The sequence below is a fragment of the Tetranychus urticae genome, chromosome 2 (genome assembly GCF_039701765.1).
Source record: "Tetranychus urticae isolate SD_2017Ah chromosome 2, NJAU_TeUrti_SD_1.0, whole genome shotgun sequence".
NCBI classification, from domain to species: Eukaryota; Metazoa; Arthropoda; class Arachnida; order Trombidiformes; family Tetranychidae; genus Tetranychus; species Tetranychus urticae.
The window spans coordinates 10,646,477-10,656,940 of NC_142959.1; the positions used below are offsets into that span (position 1 = coordinate 10,646,477).

The following is a 10,464-nucleotide window of genomic DNA, read 5'->3' on the forward strand; positions in this document are numbered from 1 at the left end:
TTTGATCCCAAGTTAAATGACAGAAAAAAGTTACAGAGTTCAGAGTAGATGAGAAAGGAATCGAAAGAGTATTCTTGATATTGTTATTCTTGATTGATAATAGGTTTTATTGATTACGGAAAGAGGCTGCATAACATGTTTGTGTAAAAATTTGCAGGATATAACATGCACCATCTTCAAGGTTGATTACATCAATGAATAATGAAAATTAACGCTTTTCGATGAGCACCGGTCAATAAACAACTATTGCTTGTTGCGCATTACTTTCATCAAATTCACCAATTTTCCTTGTCACAGCACTGGAACAGGGTTCCATCTAAAAGAGGACAGTTTTCACTTCAACTGAGGGCTATAAAACAATAAAAAAGGTGCGAGTCGGTGTCGTAATTAAGATAAAAGCTGGATTCTTGGGAATGGAAAATTTTTAACTTATTAGATGTAGTTTTGCATTCTGATTTGAATTTAAACTTCCTTTAAACCCTTATGAATCAGCAGCAATGAACAATTCAACAATTTTCTTTATTCTCTAGGCTTGAACAGAACTCTATTATTGACTATTTGTTATTATAAACCTCAGTGCCAATTAATTATGAAAATTTGCAAAATTTTATCTCTTTTTTCGATTCTTTGTGGCAACATCATTCCAAGAGTTTTTAGTGAAAATTTAACAGATAAATATGTAAATTCAACTTTAATTGATAGACAAATTCATCTTATAACTTCAGGATTTTCTAGTGTATTTTGGAATTATATAATCAATTCAGATAATTCGTTGGATAATGTTTCAAACCAATGTTCATCTCATTTGAATAAGCTCATTGAATCATCATTTAAAGGTCAACCCTCGGCATTCAAATGTAAGTAGCGAAATGTTTCTTTAACATCGGAAATTTTGGTTGAGTTTCCTGGATACTTTTAAGTATTTGCATTTGAAATCAATTTATTGTATTGATTATATTTCCATATTTTAGTATTGCCTTTCTAAATCATTTCGGTAACTAGCATTCCGATGATGATCAAGCAATTTTCTGTTGGTTCAGTCAGAGTCTTGAGATACTTTGGTTCGTCAGCTATTACCGTCATTATTGTATTGAAACACAATTAGTTTTAAGTAAACGTTTTTTTTCTAGTTTTATCGTTATCTGGATCTCGACCCAACAGCTTTCTCGATGGAAACTATGCCGCTTTTGGTTCTTATGATACATGTCTCAGCTTTTCAGCATTTTATGATAACAAAGATGATCGAACAGATGACCAAAATGCTAAAGGACAATATTGTTTAACATCATTTGAACCTGATTTGTCCATAAATGGTCAAATCCTTGGTCAACTATATCCTCACTATTTTGATTCAAAATACAATTTTACAATTAAAGTTGGTTTTTGTGTTCCTTCAGTTTGTTCACAAAATGATGTTCAACAAATAATAACTCAAGGTATTCCGAGACAAAAGTTATTAAACAATTTCCTTTTGGTCAGCATTTACTTAATGACTTTAATATCTTAATGTTTGTTCATTACTTTTACTTGAATAGCTTTTAATGATTATTCATGGAGATTAGTTGATGTCCATTCCTGTGATGTTAAAACCAATTTTATTGAAAGACTAATGTCAGCAAGTCAAGTGCAACAAATTTTATTGTAAGTATTAGGTTGCTGCTGTAAAGATACAATTAACAGATTTGGACAAGAATGTATAAACTTGCTTAAACAAATGGCCGGAAATGGGCAAAAATCAATTCCTTTCAAATTTAGACTCGATCGGTTTGTAGAGACATAGAAGCTGAATCCATTCGTGCAATTTAAAAGTTTTTCTGGTCGACAGTTTGCGAGAAAATCGAGGTCAAGGTTGAAACTTCGTTAGCCTTTTGTACCATTATGAGAGCAGATTTTTTCATACAACTTTTTGTCATGATGTCACTTTTGGTTATTAACCTGAAACTGAACTCATTTTGTGATAAAAACTTTTCTGTTTTCTGTAAAACAGATCACTTCGATTTTCAGTTAAATCGACCGATTCCTGTGACTGTGATAGTTAGCGAGCTTAAATTCAATATTCATACATAAAACTTACTGTTACACATCATGGGTTGCTTATTTTTTGCAATTCATCAACGATTCTCTTGATTTTGGCCATCGGTCTGAAAATTTCGAACCAAAATATTTCGAGAATGACATCATCTAAGATCACCATTCTTCCAGTAAACATTTGATTTCATTACCGGCTTTAATATAATATGATTGAATGCTGAATAAAATCTGATCTAATTCAATTAATAATGCATTTTATTCTCACACTTAAGATTTTAGCTGAAGTAGCCATTTAATTTTTAAACAGAAACACAAATCTGTCAACCCAAGTTATAAAATGATCTAACCTTTTTTGCAGGATCTTGACTAATTTCAAAATTCAACATGTTATAGCCCATAATGAAAGTTAAAGTTTGACGGAAGAATAGTGATTTCAGGTTATGTCCTTATCGAAATATCGAGGCTCAAACTTTTTAGGTTAATAGCCAAAAACAAGAGAACTGTCATTTCATTGGAAAAAGTATTTTATTTTTGATGTGTGGCATCAATTTTTATCCAAGAATAATAAGTTTCAGCTCTCTAACTTTTTAGGCCACAGAAATCGGTCAGTTTAATTGAAAATCGAACTCATCTATTTGTTCAGAACTAGAAAATTTTATTTCGCAAAATAAGTTCGTTTTCTAGTTGGCAATCAAAAGTTACATGAGAGAAATAAGTTTCATGAAAAAATCTACTTCCATAATTGTACAAAAGGCCACCGAAGTTTCAAATTTGACCTCGATTTTCTCGAAAACTTTTTATCGCACGACTTATTTAATAGTACCAATGGACACAGCATTCATGTCCCTTCAAATCCCATTAAGTCTAAACTCTCAACTCAAATGTTCGAGCCTTTGGCATCACTCTTTGCATTTCATTTACAAGTTTAACCAGAAAGTTGGTTTATTTACCAAGAAACTGGTTGAGATGTGTTTTGTCTGTTTAATAAGTTGTTTTTCGTATATTTACCAGCCAAAAATCATGACCAAAATGCTCTTATGAAAAGTTTTATGGCTGTATTGAATTATTAATTAGTAAAGGATTAAATTGGTGAAAGAATGACGCTCGTAAGTGATGTCATTCTCGAAGTATCGAGGCGCAAAGTTTTAAAGCAATGGCCGTTTTTCAAGAGAATTGTCAATGAATTGGGAAAAACGTTCAATCCATCATGAGTACCAACAAGTTTCATGGACGAAGAATAAGTTTCAGCTCTCTTTATCTTTCGGTTACACAGAACGGAAGGTTTTACTGAAAATCGAACTTATCTATTTGTTCAGAAACAGAAAATTTTATCTAGCAAAATTAGTTCATTTTCTTGTTGATCACCAAAAGTTACATCAGCGAAATGCATATCATGAAAATATCTGCTTCCATAGTTGAGAAAAAGGCGCTTGAAGTTTCAACTTTGGACTCGATTTAAACGAGAACTGATGATCAGGGAAACTTTTAAATCGCACAAATGGACTCAGTTTTTATTTGCCTACAAACCAACAGAGTCTAATTTTGTAATTTAGCCAATTTTAACCCGTTTTTCGCGTCAATTTGCGTAAGTTTGTTGCAATTTGTGCATAAATGTGTTAGAAGCTTCTTTTTAGCAACAAACAAACAAAATAGTTTAAACATAACTTACAATTTCTTTTGCAATTCGATTAATTTCTCTCAATATGTTAACCATTCGTGTTTGATAATCAACAAAACTTAAACTAGGGTCAATGAGATCACCACTGAACGAATATCTTTCATCTAATCGACCATTTGTGTAAATGCACAAATGCACAATTTATGCATAAATGTGATGTTTCGGTTAATTGTGTCTTTTTAGTAACAACCTAAGTATTAATGGTATTGAATGAACATAATGATTAGTTATTGTATTATAATGAATGTAATTTAATTTCTCCTTTAGCTGGCTGTTGGTCGGTCTAGTTTGCATTGTCGTTCTGGGAACTTTCATGGATTTAAAAAACCAATCACAAGAAAAATCGTCTCTTTTCTGGATCCACCACTTTTCAGCGATCAAAAGTATCAAAAGTCTTTTCCGTAAAACAGATCCAGAATTGCGAATGCCCGTTCTGGATGCTGTAAGGTTGCTTGCTTTTTCTATCGTTCTCACTTCTCATGCTATGATGTGGCACGTTATTATAAACACAGGATTTCTCGTAGGTTTGTTGATTTTCATAGCTATCTCTACTAAAGCTCCAATAATAAGTTATTGTATCAAGCCTCAAGTCAGTTGTCAGTCCAACTATTGACTTATAAAATATACTTTTCTTGGTTAATCCAATTACTTCCATAACCATCTAACATTGGTACCTGCAAGTTCCCATTGTATGACTTCAACAAATGAATATTTTCAACGGTCTTCTTTATAATTTCAGAGGACTATGAGTACGTAAAGACATTACCTTCAAAACTTTACATGCAACCTATTATTGATGACTGGATAACAGAAGGCCTTTTTTACCTTGGGTTAGTTTTATGTCTTAATTTTAATCGCAATTGCTTATTGTTTCAAAATTGCCAACTCGTTTCACTCTTTTACTTTCTACTGTTTTCAGTGGTGTGAGTGCAGCGTTGAGTCTGTTTAGGAAAATGAAACCCGAAACACCAGTTAGTGAATATTTGAAATTCATATTCCGTCGAGCTGCCTTGTAAGTTGTAAATTAATAACTTAATTCAATTTTAATCAAAATTTTCAACCTTTAATTTCATCAGATTGGTTCCTATTTTGCTCCCAGCAATGGCGATAGAAGTCATTTTACCACTTTTTGGATCTGGACCAATTTATCAATCAATTAACCAATACAGATCAAATATTTGCGTGAATAATTTTTGGAGGACCATATTGCATATCCAGAATAACTCTAATCCGTTACAAATTGTAATTTGTTTAACATTTAGTTTCTTTAGAAGTTCATTTGATCCAAATTCAAATATCTTTTTTATTCCAGTGTGCATCTTCGACTTGGTCAATTGCCGTTGAATGGCAACTCTTTGCATTGGCTTGTATTTTGGTTTACATCTATAAACGCAACTATCGTCTAGGATTAACACTCAATGTCTTAACAATTGTATTAGGATTATATCGTGTTATACTGATTTTCTTGAATAGGAATATCATGCCACTTATTGTTATGACTTCAAAAGGTTTGAGGTGAGTACAATGGTGGTCAGCAGCAACTGTTGAAAACAAATCTCTTTGAAATAAAAGTGTCAGGGATAATGCTAATGTACAACTTTGATATTTTCAAGTGACATCTTACACCGGGCAGAGAATTATTACGCTACAACTGAAGCTCATATATGGAGTTATTTTGGGGGAATTTTATTCATTGTCCTCTTGGCTGGTAATTACGAAGCAAAGATCAAACAGGTTGGCAAACATGAAATTTTAACCATGAAGAAATCTAAATAATTATTTCTTTTCTCATTGATAGATGTTCCCTCATGATAAAATATGGGTTTACTCCTTATGTGTATTCCTAACCTTCATTAAATCTGTTTGGAATTGTTTCGGTATGCAAATTGAGCCAGTAACTACAGTAATCTATATCCTTTTCAATAAATTTGTTGCCGCGTTGTGGTGCGTGTCAACCTTACTGCACCATGGAAGAGAAGTCAGACGATTACTTGCTCAATCAAAATCGATCGATATGTACATTCATCCAGAAGAGTGTGATTCCGGACTTCGCACTCCCAATAAAGATACAATCGCTAAAACAAAGAATTCAGAACTACTGAAAACGGAGACTCCAAATGATAATCGAAATCATCCTTCCAAAATAGGGAAAGTTGATCCATTAGAGGTTATTATAAGAGTATTAAGACCTGCTTTTTTTGTACACTCCGTTGTTTATGCCTGGTACTTCACAAGTTTACGATCGTCCATTCCATCTAATTTATTTGGTTATGTAAGTTATCTTTGAGTTTTATCCGTCATTCAGTAATATTTAACTATCATGAATTCAACTTCTCTTACAGATGGCCCAAATAGTTTGTTTAGTATCTTTGACAACATTTTTTGGTTTAATCTTCCATATTCTGGTAATTGGTCCTGTTGGAAGAATCAACTACATTTCATCAAAGAGAAAAATCAAAGCCAAAACCCATTCTTCGTAGGAGTTTATCGTCTTGTCTTCCGATATAATCCTTAAATGACGTGAAAATATTTCAACCCTTTTTTACTGACCTTAGTCAACAATCTTAGTCTTAATCTCATAAAAATATAACAATGTAATAGGTTATCTAATATTTTAAGCATGCACACTGTAGTGTGAAGGATTTATTCGAATAATTTTGAATAAAGCAAGATTTGTCGGTAAATTATTTACAAAAACGATTATGAATTTAAATTAAATATGATTGAGGGTTATGATTTAAGATCGATGATTATAGTGAAAAACATCTTAAGGTTGTGAAATGAAAATCCATAAAAGTACAAATTCAGTCCATAGTTGAAAAATATTGGAAAATCAGTCATTAGTGTGTCTGCCAAGGGATAATCAACTTATCAACTGTGCACCATCTGTTTGAATGTCTGAGTTGATTGAAACTCGTACATGAGAAGACTTCGATACCTAAAAATTGAGGAAGAAATCAATTTATTAACTAAATTTAAAATAAAATTTGCAACAAATAAACAAACCTCCGTATCAACCCCATCCTCATGATGATTTATAGACACTGAGTCAACTTTTTTCGTGTCATACCATGTAGATTTAGTGAGATCTAACCATATCAATACGAAGAATGGATAAAATAACAAGCCAGCTGCAATTTGATAAACCAATCCTGGAAACGAACCGATGGTTGCATTGAAAACATTTGAATAAAATAAGCTGGAAATAGCGGGTGCACATGATTCAATGGCTGAGAGGAGCGAATAAACCTGTCCTATTTCATCAAAATTTATCATTCGTGCGATCAAAGATCTGACGGAAATAGGAGTGAGTCCACCAAAAATACCACAGACACTGGCAACAAAATAACCAACTGGAGTTAACCAGCCCCCTTTAATAATCATTGACGACAATAAGGAAAGACAGCCAAGGATTCCCAAACCAGTATCGCTAAAACCAAATTTACGAATCAAAATGGGTGATAACAAAGATGTTCCAATTGAAGGGATAATGATTAAAATGGATGAAATATTTGAATAATATTTGGCATCCCAATGGTAAACTTTTTGAGCGAATGGAAATCCAATAGCTACATCACCCATATAAGCTAGCAATATAACAGCACTTATGATTAAGCTGTGCCATATACGAACACGAAATCCATTTTCTCTCTTCTTGGTGCATGTGTTAATCATACTTTTGACATTAGCAAAATTGAAAATGTCCTTAAAAGTGTAAGTAAAATTGCCAAAGCATCCTTTGGAAACGGGTTGTTTAATCATTGAGTCAGGGGCATCAAAGCCATCATCTACGGTATCACGCGATTCTTGATCATCTATCAAACTATTGGAATCAGTTGTTGTATTATTTTTCGTCTCTTGACGTGAATCGGCATCGTTAACGAATATAAGAACCCAGATTAAAGCAAAGGTGCTGCAAACTGCTGATACGATAAAGACCGCAATGTAATTCCTTGGCTGCTTATCGAACCACGGTGGAGTTGTAAGGAGAAAACCACCCAAATAGATTGATATAGGCGTTGCTATGAAAATCAGAGAAATAAGAAAAATGCGATTAGAGAAATCTGATTAAATTCTGGTTCATGATTTGATACAATTGGAAAAGTGAGATTAGCAGAAAATTTTGGAAATCTTACACTCTGAGGTTGTTTCAATTACTAACATAATATGGTACTAATAAGTCAAGTCATTAACCTTGTACAGTTCTTGTACATATCATTAATTATGGAATAGATATTAAAGATTGTGGAAAAAATTATAACAGGAACTTCACTCTGATGTCACTTGATTTGGAAGCTAAAATGATAACTTTGAGTGTTTTGTGCCTCTAACTAACTATAACAAATGTAGAACAGATCAATTAACTCAATGGAAATGTAATAATGAAAATTACCAATGAAGGAGAAAAATTCAAGAATTGCAAAGCGCAGAGCTCGAAATTTAGCCGGTGTCTTTCTGGTTATATAAGTGTAGACTCCAGTATAGATGGTAGCAAATCCACCAGCAAATCCTCTTAAAACATCCGAGGAAAGAAGTTGCATGTAATCTGAAATCATAAAAAAGAAATAACAATAAATAAATTTGTCACAGTTCATGTGATTGAATAAATGTTACAATACTAAACGCCATCAATATAAACATAAATGTTTAAAGCAACCAGGATGATGATTATTTAATAGAGTAATTAAGGAGTGTTATTTTCTGGGATAACACAATTTATCAAAAATTACATAATGGTAGATATGAAATGTCGATCTAGTTTGATTTTTGCACTGACGCTTTATCAAAAAGGTATTTTTTTGCATTAAAAGCAATAACTTTGTGGCTTACTAATTTTTCATGGCTCATAAAGATAAAAACAAGGAAATCTCAAAATATGTCTAAGCATCGAAGTACAACTCCGGAAATGTCAAACTATAATAGATAGCAACAAAATCGTCAAAGAAATAAATCCTCGCTAAATAAGGAAACGCAAAAAAGGTGGCATTTTATGAAGGAATAAGCCTAATGTTACGATATGAATCACTTTTTCCATTTCTCGTTTTGTGGCTCGTGATGAGCACTAATCTAAACATTTTCTAGCACAATTGGTTAACAGGGCGATTGTAGATCTAAAAGCTAATTTTGGAATATTCAGATTTACCTGTTTCAAAATAGAAACAATTGTAGATAATGACAAAAGCTCCTAAGGTTCCACCAAAGGCAGGAGCAGCTAGGATATACTTCAGATGACTTGGGTAGTTGTCAATCCAGTATCCGATGAATAAAGACAAAAAAATTCCAGGTGTAGTGAAGATCAGGGTTTGGTAATTTTTGAAAGCAGCAGCCTTTGAGAAGATGTAATTTTTGTTTGTTTCATGGGAATTATCAGTATGTTCCAGATTCATACAAATTGATTTATCAAGTTTCAATTGATTAAGGCACACTTTATCCTCGACGAGTTGATTCAAACTTACTCCACTGATAGAAAAAGAGATGAAAAAGAGCATCATGTAAATGTCGATTCGGAGAAGTTTAATCAATTCAAGTCGTTCCTTCCAAGTTAGACCCATGACGATTCACAAATAGTAAAACAAAAAAAATTGTTTAAAAAAGAATTGTTAAAAATGAAAAGTTATAATACAAGAGATTACAAAAATAGAGATCTATGAAAAAAAGCAAATCATAACATGATGCACATTAAGTCAGGAATGAACGTTTCAACCTAGGTTTCAAACACAATTTAACCGAAACACTATTAAAATAAAGAGGCAAAAATTCACAGCGATAAAATGCTCGCATTGCAGGAATGATATATCACAATGAATGATTAATCTACACCAATAAACTTTTTCTTTCTCAGATGGAAATGTTTATGGTTTGTTTTGGTTTATCCCCTCATCCCCTCAGTACAGAGTGAAAACTAACAGATGGCGACACAGAAAATTCAACTTGAAAGCCTGAAAATTTGGTTTCTTTTGGCAAATTCACGATTTACAGGGAAATTGGGAAATTATCAGAGATTTTGAATTTAATCCTTTCATTTAACGCTCTATTTATCCAAACAAAGTCAACTTGTAAAAACACAAAATATGGCTTAAACTGACTCCAAACAATAAGAATGTAATCAAAGATTTTAAATCAAAAGCTCGCTCAATATTGATTAGACGATTTAAACAGACTTAAGCTTAATAATTTCTCAAAATTTCTTGGTTATTTGCTTATTGAGTACATCTGAACTGAATCATCTTGTATCGAAACCTATAGGAAAATGACTTGTGAACTTTGCAGATCAGTCCGTAAAGATTGTTTGAAAATTGATAAGAGTTAATATTTACATTGGGAATTAGCATTCAAATTGAAATTGGTGTAAAATTTCATTTTATTTATTAATAAGGATTGAAGTTTACTGGGGACCGGCTTTTTTCCACCATATTCACCATTTTTCAAAGGAATGGTTGGATTGAATAGATTAATCTATGAATATTTCTGGGAATCCACTTTCCAATTGAGTGATTAATTGATTAGTTCAAGCTTTGGTAATTTTGAAGCACAGTTTATTCAAAATTCACCTCATATTCAAATTAAAGTGAAAACTAGTTTCCATTGTCAAAATATGCAGAAAATCTTCTCTGTATTTCAGACTTTCACTGAATGATTTTCACATGTTTAACACAATAAAATCCAAGTTCAAAACCAGGACAATAATCATGATTAATCAGTTTCTGTTCAGGAAAAAATTAAGTTCAAACCAATATCACTGTGAATATTTGATA

The 10,464-nt window shown here is 32.4% G+C and overlaps 2 protein-coding genes across 2 annotated transcripts; one reads left to right on the forward strand and one right to left on the reverse strand.

The window, feature by feature from the left end:
• The first annotated feature begins 443 nt into the window (after positions 1-443).
• Positions 444-6,393, forward strand: LOC107359390 (nose resistant to fluoxetine protein 6-like). The gene is made up of 11 exons (XM_015925875.3): positions 444-857; positions 1,131-1,436; positions 1,536-1,641; positions 3,977-4,233; positions 4,449-4,539; positions 4,629-4,721; positions 4,786-4,951; positions 5,022-5,224; positions 5,323-5,443; positions 5,508-5,981; positions 6,052-6,393. Exons 1-11 carry the CDS (start codon positions 590-592, stop codon positions 6,187-6,189), a joined length of 2,223 nt encoding a protein of 740 aa, XP_015781361.2. The 5' UTR covers positions 444-589; the 3' UTR covers positions 6,190-6,393.
• Positions 6,316-9,593, reverse strand: LOC107359733 (lysosomal proton-coupled steroid conjugate and bile acid symporter SLC46A3). Its single transcript, XM_015926276.3, has 4 exons — positions 8,853-9,593; positions 8,103-8,255; positions 6,716-7,731; positions 6,316-6,647 (listed from the first exon to the last, which is right to left on the reverse strand). The coding sequence occupies exons 1-4, from the start codon at positions 9,259-9,261 to the stop codon at positions 6,573-6,575; spliced, it is 1,653 nt and encodes a 550-aa protein (XP_015781762.2). The 5' UTR covers positions 9,262-9,593; the 3' UTR covers positions 6,316-6,572.
• Positions 9,594-10,464: the final 871 nt, after the last annotated feature.

What these genes read in the sequence shown, in the direction of transcription:
- LOC107359390 (XM_015925875.3), top strand. Translation starts at nt 590, where the DNA reads ATGAAAATTTGCAAAATTTTATCTCTTTTTTCGATTCTTTGTGGCAAC. An exon ending in CAAGTGCAACAAATTTTATT is followed by an intron (nt 1,642 to 3,976) that starts GTAAGTATTAGG and finishes TTTCTCCTTTAG; the next exon opens with CTGGCTGTTGGTCGGTCTAG. An exon ending in ATGACTTCAAAAGGTTTGAG is followed by an intron (nt 5,225 to 5,322) that starts GTGAGTACAATG and finishes GATATTTTCAAG; the next exon opens with TGACATCTTACACCGGGCAG.
- LOC107359733 (XM_015926276.3), bottom strand. Translation starts at nt 9,261, where the DNA reads ATGGGTCTAACTTGGAAGGAACGACTTGAATTGATTAAACTTCTCCGA. An exon ending in TGAATTTTTCTCCTTCATTG is followed by an intron (nt 7,732 to 8,102) that starts GTAATTTTCATT and finishes TGATTTTCATAG; the next exon opens with CAACGCCTATATCAATCTAT. An exon ending in AGGATGGGGTTGATACGGAG is followed by an intron (nt 6,648 to 6,715) that starts GTTTGTTTATTT and finishes CTCAATTTTTAG; the next exon opens with GTATCGAAGTCTTCTCATGT.